The sequence below is a fragment of the Rhinopithecus roxellana genome, chromosome 6 (genome assembly GCF_007565055.1).
Source record: "Rhinopithecus roxellana isolate Shanxi Qingling chromosome 6, ASM756505v1, whole genome shotgun sequence".
Taxonomy (NCBI): Eukaryota; Metazoa; Chordata; class Mammalia; order Primates; family Cercopithecidae; genus Rhinopithecus; species Rhinopithecus roxellana.
In genome coordinates this window covers 49,012,404-49,026,864 of record NC_044554.1, presented here as the reverse complement: position 1 = coordinate 49,026,864, position 14,461 = coordinate 49,012,404, and the positions used below count along the sequence as shown (strand labels likewise).

Genomic DNA, 14,461 nt, shown 5'->3' with positions numbered 1-14,461 from the left:
TGCCTGGCTTGATCATGACAAGTTTCATTGTTATTTTAAATTTTGGGGTTTATTTGCTTTTATATATTTTTATTTTTTGAGAAAGGGTCTTACTCCATCACCCAGGCTGGAGTACAGTGGCACAGTCTTGGCTCACTGCAGCCTCAACCTCCAAGACTCAGGTGATCCTCCCACAGAAGCCTCCCAAGTAGCCAGGACTATAGGCGCCAGCCACCACTCCTGGCTAATTTTTGTATTTTTAGTAGAGATGGGGTTTCACCATATCGCCCAGGCTGGTCTCAAACTCTTGGCCTCAATCCTCAAGTGGTCTCCCAAAGTGCTGGGATTACACATGTGAGCCACTGCGCCCAGCCTAAATTTTTACTTTTTAAAGATACAAGTTGGGCTGCATGCTGTGGCTCATGCCTGTAATCCCAGCGCTTTGAGAGGCAGAGGTGGGAGGATCACTTGAGCCCAGGAGTTCAAGACCAGCCTGTGTAATAAAGTGAGATCTCGTTTCTACAAAAAAAAATTATTTTTTAATTAGCCAGGCACAGTGGCCGTGGGCACTTCTGTAGTCTCAGCTACAGGCGAGGCTGAGGTGGGACGATCGCTTGAGCCAGGGAGGTAGAGAGCCATGACTGCACCACTGCAGTCCAGCCTGGGCAACAGAGCAAGACTCTGTCTCTAAAAACAAACGAACAGACTGGGCGCAGTGGCTTACACCTGTAATCCTAGCACTCTGGGAAGCCGAGGCGGGCGGATCACTTGAGGTCAGGAGTTCAAAACCAGCCTGGCCAACATGGTAAAACCCCATCTCTACTAAAAATACAAAAAATTGGTGGTGGGTGCCTGTAATCTCAGCTACTCCAGAGGCTGAGGCAGGAGAACTGCTTGAACCTGGGAGGTGGAGGCTGCAGTGAGCTGAGATTGTGCCACTGCACTCCAGCCTGAGTGACAGAGAGAGAGACTCCATCTCAAAAAAAAAAAAAAAAAAAAAAAGACATAATACATGTGTTGAGAATCGGTGGAGCGTCCGCCTCTGGGTATGAACTGCTCCCCCGCCCGGGCGTACCTGGAGGCCCCTTTCCCACCGCCCGGTGTACTCTTCATTGGCGGTCAGCCACCTCATCCTCCCCTCCCCGTGGCGCATGTTGTCTTCCCACTGGCCTTCGTATATATTTCCAGATTTATAACTAGGATGAAAGAAACCGAAGAAAAACAATCAGTTACCTCCTACACAACGTTTACCTTTAAGACATTCTTTTAAACACTCCCCTTGATCTCCTTTGAAGAAATCCACCCCTTGTACCTATACAATCTTCTCTGTATTTAAATTCAGGCCGGGCACCGTGGCTCACGCCTGGAATCCCGGCACTTTGGGAGGCCGAGGCTGGAGGATCACCTGAGGTCAGGAGTTCGAGACCAACCTGACCAATAAGAAGAAACCCCGTCTATCCTAAAAATACAAAATTAACCAGGCATGGTGGCACATGCTTGTAATCCCAGCTACTCGGGAGGCTGAGGCAGGAGAATTGCTTGAACTCAGAAGGTGGAGGTTGCAATGAGCCAAGATCATGCCACTGCACTCGAGCCTGGGCAACAGAATGAGACTGTCAAATAAATAGATAGGTAGGTAGGCAGATAGATAGATCGACAGATAGGCAGGCAGGCATGAGGTCCTAAGGGAGCAGAATGAGTCACTTTATTAAACCTCCTGACTATTTAGTAAGGTGACAAAGTGGGTAAGAGCCAGGTTTTAAAAATCTTTTAATAATTCCCTATTGTATCATGATTAGTTAATATTTGGCCAGTTTTTGAGATGGGACCTCACTGTGTCACTCAGGCTGGAGTGCGGTGGTGCGATCATGGCAGGAGAATTGCTTAAACCCAGAAGGTGGAGGTTGCAGTGAGCCGAGATGGCACCACTGCACTCCAGCCTGGGTGACAGAGTGAGACTGTGTCTCAAAAAAAAAAAAAAAAAAAAAAAAATTCACTCTGCTTAGAGAGAAAATGTTCTGTGCAACGTTTGCACCTTACTTTTGAATATCCGAACTAAACATTATTTGGGCCCACAAACACTTCTTTGTCCACACCCCAAGCGCGGCCATGGTCATACCTACCATCTTATTCCCCAGCCCTTTTTGATGTTTTGCACCCAGTCTCCCTCATACCAACACGTACCCTCTTGATTGTAATAAATGGAGCCCTGAAACAAATAATATCATCTTTATAACCATCAAACCTCACGACACAAACGCTTTGTCAAATGTAAGGATATCAACTTAAAAACTAGAACCTACACAGAGGTCAATGCCATATGTAAGCAAGACATACAACCTGTTATTTTTCTGTTTTGCTGTAAAGAAAATGGTAAAACTGCCGGGCGCGGTGGCTCAAGCCTATAATCCCAGCACTTTGGGAGGCCGAGACGGGCGGATCACGAGGTCAGGAGATCGAGACCATCCTGGCTAACACGGTGAAACCCCGTCTCTACTAAAAATACAAAAATCTAGCCGGGTGAGGTGGCGGGCGCCTGTAGTCCCAGCTACTCAGGAGGCTGAGGCAGGAGAATGGCGTGAACCCGGGAGGCGGAGCTTGCAGTGAGCTGAGATCCGGCCACTGCACTCCAGCCTGGGCGACAGAGCGAGACTCCGTCTAAAAAAAAAAGAAAAAAAAAGAAAATGGTAAAACTGCTGCACAAGGGGAAATGAGAAAATGTTACAAATCAATTTCTCCTTAATAAAGTGCCTTATTGGCCAGGCACGGTGGCTCACGTCTGTAATCCCAGCGCTTTGGGAGGCCGAGGTGGGCGGATCACAAGGTTAGGAGTTCGAGATCTGCCTGGCCAACATGGTGAAACCCCGTCTCTACTAAAAATACAAAAATTAGCTGGGTGTGGTGGCACACACCTGTAATCCAGCTACTTGGGAGGCTGAGGCAGGAGAATCGCTTGAACCTGGGGGGCAGAGGTTGCAGTGAGCCCAGATCGTGCCACTGCACTCTAGCCTGGGCAATAGACCGAGACTCCAACTCAAAATAAAATAAAATAAAATAAAATAAAAAGTGCCATATTAAGGCACAGAATGACTGCACTCATCATATTCAAGTCTATTCATTATATCCAGTAACTATTAGTCAATTAAGTACCTAAAGAAATCCTGTCTGTTGCCACTTGGAGTGAACAGTTGAGCCTTCCATGTAACGGAAGGTCACTCTCTCTTAGGCACCAGAACCATCGTTGTTTTACCCATTTGGACATCCTACTCATTTTACTGCCTTCGAGTATAAGTGAGCATAGTGTACCCTTTGATCTACATTGAAAAGCCTCAAAAGGCTTTTTCACAGGTTTATCTGTGTGTGAGAGAGACAGAAACAGAGAGAGAATTTTTCTATCTTCTCTCTCACGATCAGGCAAACTCATTCCTTCCTGCAGCCATTCAGATGCTGCTGTCTGGAAGTCACCGTGCCCAGTCCCTCCAATATGTCTCAAGCAATCTGCTGTAAGCTAAAACACACACACACACACAAAACAACAACACAACTCAATAAACAGCCTGTTAAAGCCTGCATATGTCCAGGCACAGTGGCGCACGCCTGTAATCCCAGTACTTTGGGAGGCCGAGGTGGGTGGATCACTTGAGGTCAGGAGTTGGAGACCACCCTAGCCAACATGGCAAAACCCCGTCTCTACTAAAAATACAAAAACTAGCTGGGCGTGGTGGTGCACACCTGTAGTTCCAGTTACTTGGGAGACTGAGGCAGAAGAATTGCTTGAACCCAGGAGGCGGAGCTTGCAGTGAGCTGAGATCGCGCCACTGCACTCCAGCCTGGGCGGCCCTGTCTCAAAAAAAAATAATAATAATAATAAAATGCTTAATTTACACGATGTGAATTTCACCTCAATAAACAAAAAGTGAATATGCCCTGGACAGCGCCGCCAGCCCCTACTACCCGCTTCTCTCTCCATGTGGTGGATCAGACCCCCCCCGCCCCGCCCATCTCCCCCGCCCCGCCCATCTCCCCCGCCCTCCACGAGGCCGCACCGCCTACCCGTGGCTGCCCACCCCCCACCCCCGTCACTCCCGCCCCCTCCCCCGCCCTCCACGGGGCTGCCCCGCCCACCTTCCCGTGCCGCCTGCCATTGCACCAGTGGCCGATGTAGGACACGGGCTGGGTGCTGCACTTGAACATCCCGAACCCGTTCCTCATGCCGTTGACCACTTCCCCTTCGTACATGCTGCCGTCCGGCCACGTGTACACGCCGTGGTTCATCGGGACATTCTTCACAAAGTCGCCCTGAAGCAGAATGGCCATAGGGTGACTGAAGGAAGCGTTGGGGGTGGGGGCGGGAATCCCTAGTCCTGTGGGCGGTTCCAGGAGCTGCCTGACCTCTGATTCTGTTCTTGCCTCTCCTGTGGACACGCATTGAACATCCCCTCGCATTCTCTCTCTTCCTGGTCTGCATTTCCCATCCTCTCTCATCCGACCGACCACCTGGCGGAAGCTCAGGCAGGAGGAAATATCTGGGAGGCTGCAGGTCGACCGAGCTCAAAGGAGCGAGCAGGTGAGGTTGGGAAGTGCTGGCTTCCAATCCTGACCCGGGGAACTTCAGATTCTTAGAACTCACCTTGGCAGGGCGCAGTGGCTCACGCCTGTAATCACAGCACTTTGGGAGACCGAGGGAGGATTGCTTGAGGTCAGGAATTTGAGGTCAGCCTGGGCAGCCTAGGGAGACCCTGTCTCTAGAAAAAGATTTTATTTATTTAATTTGTTTTTGTTTTTATTTTCGAGACAGAGTCTCACTCTGTTGCCCAGGCTGGAGTGCAGTGGCGCCATCTCAGCTCACTGCAACTTCTGCCTCTTGAGTTCAAGCAATTCTCCTGCCTCAGCCTCTCAAGTAGCTGGGATTACAGGCACCCACCACCACGCCCTAATTTTTTTGTATTTTTAGTACAAATGGGGTTTTGCCATGTTGGCCAGGCTGGTCTCGAACTCCTGACCTCAGGTGTTCAATCCACCTCAGCCTCCCAAAGTGCTGGGATTAACAGGCGTGAGCCATCATGGCTGGCTTTTTTTTTTTTTTTTTTTTTTTTTTTTGAGACAGGGTCTCACTCTGTCACCTAGGTTGGAGTGCAGCGGCACAATCACAGCTCACTGCAGCCTTGACCTCCCGGGCTCAAGTGATCCTCCCAGCACAGCCCCCCAAATACCTGAGACTACAGGTGTGTGTGCCACCAAGCCTCACTAATTTTTAAATATTTTGTGGGGATGGGGTTTCTCTATGTCGCCCAGGCTGGTCTGGTCTCAAACTCCCAGCCTCAAGTGATCCTTCCACCTTGGCCTCCCAAGTAGCTGGGACTACAGTTGCATGCCACCAAGGTGCAGTGGTGCACGCCTATAATCCCAGCACTTTGGGGGTGCTGAGGTGAGAGGATCTGTTGAGCCCAGGAGGTTGAGGCTGCAGTGAACTATGACCACTGCATTCCAGCCTGGGCGACAGAGCAAGATCCTGTGTCTAACGGAGGAAAAAAAAAAAAAAAGCCTCGCTCGAAGGAAGTGAATTCACTGTTCCCTCCAGGCTTAGTGATGACTGGGGAAGTCCCTCTTTTTCCTTTTTCTTTTTTTTCCCCCAAGAGGGAGTATTGCTCTTGTTGCCCAGGCTGAGTGCGATGGTGCAGTCTCGGTTCACTGCAACCTCTGCCTCCCAGGTTTAAGCAATTCTCCCACCTCAGCCTCCCGAGTTGCTGGGATTACAGGCGCCCACCACCATGTGCAGCACATTTTTGTAGTTTTGGTAGAGACGGGGTTTCACCATGTTGGCCAGGCTGCTCTCAAACTCCTGACCTCAGGTGATCTGCCTGCCTCGGCCTCCCAAAGTGTTGGGATAACAGGCATGAGCCACCGCGCCTGGTCAGAAAATCCTTCTTTCTGCCACAGGTCATCAAAATATTCTGTAAACAAATCAGTCAACAGCCGGCCCCAGGGGCACGTGCTAGGGAATCCGCTCTGCCCAGGACGTCTGAGTGGGCAGCAGGCAGCACGCTGCACACCACGCAGCAGCGTTGGATCCTCTTCCAGGAACCTGAACTCCCTGGAGGCAGCCAAGTCAGCAGAGAAAAGAGGACAGCACAGCCTGGCCTGACCACTAGCCAGGACCCATGAGGCCAGCCGGCCTCTCTCTGAGGATGCTTCTAGGAGACCCCCGAGTCCTGCCCAGAAGCCCCCGACTGGGCTGGAGCGGGGATCTGTGCCTGCAAAAATGACCCCCCCACCTGCCGAGAGTTTCCCGCGACAATGAGGCACGGGGGGGTTCTTGGTAAATTACCATTTAAAGACCAGAAATTGGCCTGGTGCGTGGCTCACACCTGTAATCCCTGCACTTTGGGAGGCTGAGGTGGGCAGATCACCTGAAGTCAGGGGTTTGAGACCAGCCTGGCCAACATGGCGAAACCCCGTCTCTACTAAAAATACAAAAATTAGCCTGGCGTGGTGGCGCTTGTCTGTAATCCCACCTACTCTGGCAGGAGAATTGCTTGAACCCAGGAGGTAGAGGTTGCAGTGAGCCGAGATCCCGCCACTGTACTCCAGCCTGGGCGGCAGAGCAAGACTCTGTCTCAAAAATAAAATAAAATAAATAGTATAAAATAAGGACCAGAAACCTTGCATGTCAGTTGCTGTCGCATGGGAAGAGAGCTGGCATGAATACAAGGTGGGGGCCCAATCCTCAGGCTCCCCTGGAACTTGGAGATCCTCCTCGCCCCTCCAGTGAGGGTCAGTCCCTCCCTCTCTCTCCCTGCTCCTTTCACTGCCCAGCTGCAGTTGGCTTCCTGGCCCAAACTTGACTCGTTTCCATCATTGCCTGGGTGTTATTTGAATAAGTGTATTATGCGCATGTGTTTTAAATGTCATCATTACCATTTATAAACACCATCTGTTAGCAACTCTGCATTTAGGAATTTTAGAATAGCATTTCAGGCGCTCACTCACTTTGTGGGTGGGAATTGAGCCTGGTACAATCCCCTGGAGAACAATTTGGTCCTTGCAATCAGTTTAAAAATACACATTCTCGGCCGGGTGCAGTGGCTCAAGCCTGTAATCCCAGCACTTTGGGAGGCCGAGACGGGTGGATCACGAGGTCAGGAGATCGAGGCCATCCTGGCTAACCCGGTGAAACCCCGTCTCTACTAAAAAATACCAAAAACTAGCCAGGCGAGGTGGCGGGCGCCTGTAGTCCCAGCTACTCGGGAGGCTGAGGCAGGAGAATGGCGTGAACCCAGGAGGCGGAGCTTGCAGTGAGCTGAGATTCGGCCACTGCACTCCAGCCTGGGTGACAGAGCGAGACTCCGTCTCAAAAAAAAAAAAAAAAAAAAAAATACACATTCTCCTCAACCCCACAAGACAGGTGAAATGAAAGCCACATAATGGAATACACGCAGCCAGTAAAAACAGATCTGCATCCATGGATATGGTTTCATCTCAAAATTAAAGGTACAGGCCAGGTGCGGTGGCTCACGCCTATAATCCCCAACACTTTGGGAGGCTGAGGTGGGAGGATCGCTTAAGACCAGGAGTTCGAGACCAGCCTGGGCAACACAGCAAGATCCCGTCTCTACAAAAAAAAAAGTAAAAATAAATTAGCTGGGCACTGTGGAGCACACTTGTAGTCTCAGCTACTCAGCAGGCTGAGCCGAGAGGATCGCTTGAGCCTGGGAGTTTGAGGCTGCCGTGAGTCATGATCTCACCACTGCACTTCAGCCTGGGTGACACAGCAAGACCCCAAGAGAGTGTGTAATAAACTGTGTGTGTTTGTGAAAAGCAAGACAGACTACAGAAGGTCCAGGCTGCCGTGAGTCATGATTGCACCACTGTACTCCAGCCTGGGCAACAGAGCAAGACCCTGTCTCAAAAAAAAAAAAAAAAAAAAAAAAAAGGTAGGACAAGCTGCATACATGTTTGTGTGCTCTCTGTGCTGAGAAGGCGTGGAATACCCCTAGAACACACAAATGAAACCAGTAACAATTCCTCCTGGGTCCGGTGCAGTCATGAGTTACTAGATCCTCTGGTTCTGTGAATTTCTCGTAACCCACATGCTGAATTACATCCACGAAAACAGGCTGTTCAGTTGTGGGAAACTGATTGTTCTATCCAACAATCACAGTTTAGAACTATAACTGGTTATATGCCTCACCTCGTATTTTAATCCATCGGCCCAAATATAAGTCCCTTGTCCATGCATGAGTCCTTCTGAAAACATACCCTTCAAAACAAAGCAACAACAAATGCTTAGAATGCAGTTGACATATATATATGTGTATATATATTTGAGATGGGGTCTGGTTCTGTCATCCAGGCTGGAGCGCAGTGGTGTGATCATAGCTCACTGCAGCCTCGACCTCCCAGGCTCCAGGAATCCTCCCACTTCAGCCTCCCGTGTAGCTGGGACTACAGGCATCCACCACCATGCCCAGCTAGTTTTTGTATTTTTTGTAGAGACGGGATTTCACCGTGTTGGCCAGGCTGGTCTTGAAATCCTGAGCTCAAGCAACGTGCCCAACTTGGCCTCCCAAAGTGCTGGGATTATAGGCAGGAGCCACCGTGCCTGGCCGGCAGCTGACGATGGTCTCCCACAGCTGCCTTATCCCAGTGTCCCGTGTGTGAAGATGCTTGTCTGCGCACTCAGCAGCAGCTGCGTCCTACTGAGTCCTACTTTGAGCTGGCTCCACACTGGGATCCATCCTTCTCTAAAAAGGATCTAAGAGGGCCTCATCTTCATGACCTAAGGATGACCTCAGCTACAAAACTGTGTTCTTAACTGGGTGCGGGGGCTCACACCTGCAATCCCAGCATTTTAGGAGTCTGAGGCAGGAGGATCACTTGTGCCCAGGAGTTCAAGACCAGCCCTGGCAACACAGCAAGTCCTTGTCTCTACCAAAAAGAAAAAAAAAAAAAAAAAAAAATTTAGCCAGGCGTGGTAGCTCACGCCTGTACTCCCAGCTATTCAAGAGGCTGAGGAGGGAGGATCGTTTGACTCCGGGAGGTCAAGGCCGCAATGAGCTATGACTGTGCCACTGCACTCCAGCTTGGGTGACAGTGAGACCCTGTCTCAAGAAATAATAAAATAAAATAATCAGGAAAAGAAGCAAATCTAAAATAACTTGTATTATACTGAGCATTATTTTTACCTTAAATAGGTAATCAGGGTTCAGAATAAAATCAGCATGAAGAGCTTCCAATTTCTTTTGAAGCATCAGTGGATTTTACTGAAGATTTGCAAATCTCGGACCATCACCCCACACCTTCCTCCCCCTCCTGCAGGTTCTCAATTGGGCAACTCACACGATAGGTACAACCGCCTTGAAAGACTGCGAAGCCTTTTCCCTCGTACAGCCCACGAACTTTCTCCCCTTCATAGCTAGAGAGAAATAAAGGGAATTCAAGGTAATGAACAATGTGAATATACCCAGGTGACAGTGGGTTAAAATATATAACTATGTAATGGGAAGAATGAAGTCGAAATATATATACATATATATATACATAGCTAGAAAGTGGAATAGGTCACCACGGGTTTGAAGGTGGGATGAGGAATGAAGGAGTTTGGGGTTTTTTGTTTTGTTTTGTTTTTTTGGGTTTTATTTCGAGTCAGAGTTTCACTCTGTCATTCAGGCTGAAGTACAGTGGCGTGATCTCGGCTCACTGCAACCTCCGCCTCCCAGGTTCAAGTGATTCTCCCGCCTCAGTCTCCTGAGTAGCTGGGATTATAAGCGCATGTCACCATGCCCAGCTAATTATTGTGTTTTCAGTAGAGAGGCAGTTTCACCATGTTGGCCAGGCTGGTCTCAAACTCCTGACCTCAAGTGATCTGCCCGCCTCAGCCTCCCAAAGTGCTTGGATTACAGGCTTGAACCACTGGACCTGGCCTGGAGTTACTATTTAATAGACGGTCGTACAATATTGTGAATGTACTTAATGCCATTGAATTGCACACTTAAAATAATTAAGATAGTACATTTTGTTATATATGTTTCACCACAATAAACTCTCTCTCTATATATATATGCCATGGGGCTCTACGTTTGCCACTTGAGTGATGGGCTTACTAGAAGCCCAAATCTTAGCATCACACAACATGCCCTTGTAACCTGCACATGTAACTCCCTAAATCTAAAATACAATAATTTTTTTTTCTTTTTTTGAGACGGAGTCTCACTCTGTCTCCCAGGCTGGAGTGCAGTGGCCGGATCTCAGCTCACTGCAAGCTCTGCCTCCCGGGTTTACACCATTCTCCTGCCTCAGCCTCCAGAGTAGCTGGGACAACAGGTGTCCGCCAACACACCCGGCTAGTTTTTTTGTATTTTTTAGTAGAGACGCGGTTTCACCGTGTTAGCCAGGATGGTCTCGATCTCCTGACCTCGTGATCCGCCCGTCTCGGCCTCCCAAAGTGCTGGGATTACAGGCTTGAGCCACCGCACCCGGCCCAATAATTTTTTTAAATACATAAAATTACCTTCAGGCCAGGCACAGATTATGTCTGTAATCCCAGCACTTTGGGAGGCTGAGGCGGGTGGCTTACCTGAGGTCAGGAGTTCGAGACCAGCCTGGCCAACATGGTAAAACCCCGTTTCTACTAAAAGTACAAAAATTAGCTGGGTGTGGTGGCGGGCGCCTGTAATCTCAGCTACTCAGGAGGCTGAGGCAGGAGAATTGTTTGAACATAGGAGGCGGAGGTTGCAGTGAGCCAAGATCGCACCACTGCACTCCAGCCTGAACGACAGAGTGAAACTCCGTCTCGAAATAAAATACACCGCCTGACTGGTAGTGTTGTACCCTATGGCACCCCCATTAAAATCACCTCTCCACGATGAGTTTGGTCAGAATGGACTCTTCGTATTGGGTGGCATCTTCATTCTGCTGAACATTTCGGGGGTCTTTTTTGGGTTTCGCTTCGTTAAGCTGCATTCCCAGCAATGGGACGCCAGCTGGGGACATCTCTTGCCTAGTGGTGTTGCCATCTTGTTTGGAAAAGTCTAGATTATCAGAGAGAGATGAGGGAGAGGGGGCCGACTTCTCCCCTCTTTTGTCTGCTTTTTTCTTTTCTTTCACCATTGCCTTGGGAAGATCCAATGGTTACTTGAATCAAATGATTCCTTTGGTTCAGAGCTGCTTGTTTCAAAGCACTGATGAGTTTTATCTGAAAAATAAAAATTACATCTCCAAACACTTGGGGTTTTCACTTGTAGTTAAAATTTTAGTTTTACAACACAATGTCATTATCATTCTCCTGCCAAAGTCTGAAAAATTAGTTACCAGGGCCGGGTGTGGCGGCTCACACCTGCAATCTCAGCACTTTGGGGAGGCTGAGGCGGGAGGATCATGTGAATCCAGGAGGTCGAGATTAGCCTACGCAACGTAGTGAGATGCCCCCTCTCTATAAAAATAAAAATAGGCCGGGCGCGGTGGCTCAAGCCTGTAATCCCAGCACTTTGGGAGGCCGAGACGGGCGGATCACGAGGTCAGGAGATCGAGACCATCCCGGCTAACATGGTGAAATCCCGTCTCTACTAAAAATACAAAAAACTAGCCGGGCGACCTGGCGGGCGCCTGTAGTCCCAGCTACTCGGGAGGCTGAGGCAGGAAAATGGCGTGAACCCGGGAGGCGGAGCTTGCAGTGAGCTGAGATCCGGCCACTGCCCTCCAGCCTGGGCGACAGAGCGAGACTCCGTCTCAAAAAAAAAATAATAATAAATAAAAAAATAAAAATAAAATAAAAATAAATGAGCCAGGCGTGGTGGCACAGGCCTGTAGTCCCAGCGACTAGGGAGGCTCAGGTGGGAGGACTGCTTGAGCCTGGGAGGTTGAGAGATCACACCACTGCACTCCAGTCTAACAGAGCAAGACTCTGTCTCAAAAATCATAATAATTACAAGTTTCAAGCACCATCAGTTTATAAATATACAACCTCAACACTGCATTGGTTGTTCCCAAATTTTTTTTATTTTTGAGACAGAGTCTCACTCTGTCACCCAGCTTGGAGCACAGTGGCACAATCACGGCTCACTGCAGCCTCAACCTCCCAGGCTCAGGTGATCCTTCCACCTCAGCCTCCCAAGTAGCTGGGACCACAGGCATGCATCACCACACCTGGCTAATTTTTTGTAGAGACAGGGTCTTGCTATGTTGCCCTGCCTCCCAAAGTGCTGGGATTACAGGCGTGAGCCACCGGGCGTGGGCGCCTGGCCCAGTTCTGTGTTTGGGTTTTTCTTTTTTCTTTTTTCTCCAGAGAGAGTCTAGCACTGTCATCCAGGCTGGAGTGCAGTGGCAAGATCTCAGTTCACTGCAACCTCCGCCTCCTGGGTTCAAGTGATTCTCCTGCTTCAGCCTCCCGCGTAGCTGGGATTACAGGCGCCTGCCACGACACTCAGCTAATTTTGTTTTTAGTAGAGATGGGGTTTCACTGCGTTGGTCAGGCTGGTCTCAAACTCCCAACCTTGTGATCTGCCCACCTTGGCCTCCCAAAGTGCTGGGATTACAAGTGTGAGCCACAGCACCCCGCTGGTTTGTTTGTTTTTTTTGAGACGGGGGTCTTGCTACGTTTTGCCCAGGCTGGTTTCGAACTCCTGGCCTCAAGCAATCTTCCCACCTTCTCCTCCCAAAGTGCTAGGATTGCAGGCATGAGCCACTGAGCTCGGTCAAGTGCTGTGTTCTAAAGCAAGTTGCTTAATCTCCTCTTCCTCACAAATAGAAATAACAGTACCTTGTATCATAAGAATTGAATCGATGACACACACAAAAATCCCTAAGTACAGGATACAGAGCAAAGTCAATAAATTGAGTGATTATCTCGTCCTTTTCCTGTTTTCAAACTTGAAATCATTGGTTTCCTACTCCCTCTAGCACTGCCATCGATTGAGCACCTCTCATATGCGAGACAAGCAAGGAACGGTGTGCTGGAGTTGCGTTTCCAGCTCATCGTTGCTTGAGCTGTATTTCCAGCGCATCGTTGCTCTAGCTCCATTTCCAGCGCATATCTTTGCTTGTCTGGCATATGAGCTGCGGTGCAGGGTTTCAAAGCCATAGTTCACGACTTTCCTAATCTGGCCCCACCGAAAACACCCTGGTCCATCAGGCAGGATGCATAGTGAGCCATGTGGTGAAGGCCAGGTCTGGTCCCTTTTTTGTAGGCCCCCACGAGTGCAGTGGGCCCTTCTTGCCCTCTTCTTCCTGGATGCCATCCTCTGGCCACCCCACCCTCCAGTTGAACCCACCTCCAGCCTTCTCTCTTCCTCCATTATTTATTTATTGAAACAGGGTCTCGCTCTGTTACCCAGGCTGGAGTGCAGTGGTGTGATCTCGACTCACTGCCACCTCCGCCTCCCAGGTTCAACTTATTCCTCTGCCTTAGTCTCCCAAGTAGCTGGGATTACAGGCGCCCGCCACCACTCCTGGCTAATTTTTGTATTTTCAGTAGAGACGGGTTTCACCATGTTGGCCAGGCTAATCTCAAACTCCTAACTTAAGGTGATCCTCCCGCCTCGGCCTCCCAAAAGTGCTGGGATTACAGGCGTGAGCCACCGCGCCCAGCCAAGCTTTCTCTCTTCCTTCAAACACTACCTTGCTTCTTCACACCCCCGACCACTGTCTCAGCGAAGCCGCCCCGGGTCACCTAGCCCAAGCTGCTCTCACCTCTAAATTTAGAGGGGCCTTTACCACGAGCTTTTCGGTCCTCTGTCAGTGACCTACAAATAAGTGAACTACAAATCAAGCCAATTTCGTTTCTCAGTGCGTGTTTCCTAATGTTGCCTCTGTTCTCCTGGGCTTAAGGAGAGGCCATCTCTCTCCCGTGTCTACGGTGAGGCGGGAAGAACGGGCTCCCTGCACTGGTCGGCCCGGCCTAGGCCCTCCTCGCCCATCCCGCACGTGCTCGGGTCCTGGGAGGCCGCGTCAGTCCGGCCGGGAAGGAGCAGGACCCGGTTGCCACCGCTGTCCCGGCTCCGCATGACCGCGGCCTGGGGCGCTCACCTCGCTCCAGGAGCCCAGAGACCTCGCCGGGCTCGGGAGAGGTGTTGCAGGGCTCTCCTCGTCCTAGATCGCGCTCTGGTCTCCAGGCAACCGCGGACGCCACCTGGCCCGGCCTGTGCACACTCTTAAAGGGGCCGCGCGCCAGCGCCAAGCAGGTGTCCTTCCCTTGCTGGTCCTGAAGGCCAGGGGGAAAGGCTGGGCGCTGGAGGCGGCAAGGCCAGGGGTTTCCCAGCTCTGCTAACTGCTTCATCATAAAATAGGAATAACGCAGGCATTAGTTTTCCCATTGCTGTTGTAAACAAATTACCATAAATTTAGTGGCTTGAAGCAACACAAATTTATTATCCTACAGTCTGTAAATCAGGCCCACAGTGCTGGTTCCTTCCAGAGGCTCCGGGGAAGCGTCCGTTTCCTTGCCTTTTCCAGCTTTTCCAGAAGCGGTCCCCAACCTTTTTGGCAC

At 50.1% G+C, this 14,461-nt stretch overlaps 1 protein-coding gene across 1 annotated transcript in view; it reads right to left on the bottom strand.

Annotated features, from left to right (window-relative positions):
- LOC104665830 (radial spoke head 10 homolog B) overlaps positions 1-14,065 on the bottom strand; it is a 47,400-nt gene extending 33,335 nt beyond the window's left edge. Inside the window, exons 1-8 of the mRNA XM_030932199.1 lie at positions 14,002-14,065; positions 11,290-11,410; positions 10,835-11,173; positions 9,319-9,394; positions 8,171-8,239; positions 4,105-4,278; positions 2,103-2,188; positions 1,055-1,175 (exon numbers count right to left, since the gene is read on the bottom strand). Of these exons, the coding sequence (XP_030788059.1) occupies positions 1,055-1,175; positions 2,103-2,188; positions 4,105-4,278; positions 8,171-8,239; positions 9,319-9,394; positions 10,835-11,088 (780 nt within the window). The 5' untranslated portion in view covers positions 11,089-11,173; positions 11,290-11,410; positions 14,002-14,065. The remainder of the gene's footprint in view (positions 1-1,054; positions 1,176-2,102; positions 2,189-4,104; positions 4,279-8,170; positions 8,240-9,318; positions 9,395-10,834; positions 11,174-11,289; positions 11,411-14,001) is intronic.
- Positions 14,066-14,461: the final 396 nt, after the last annotated feature.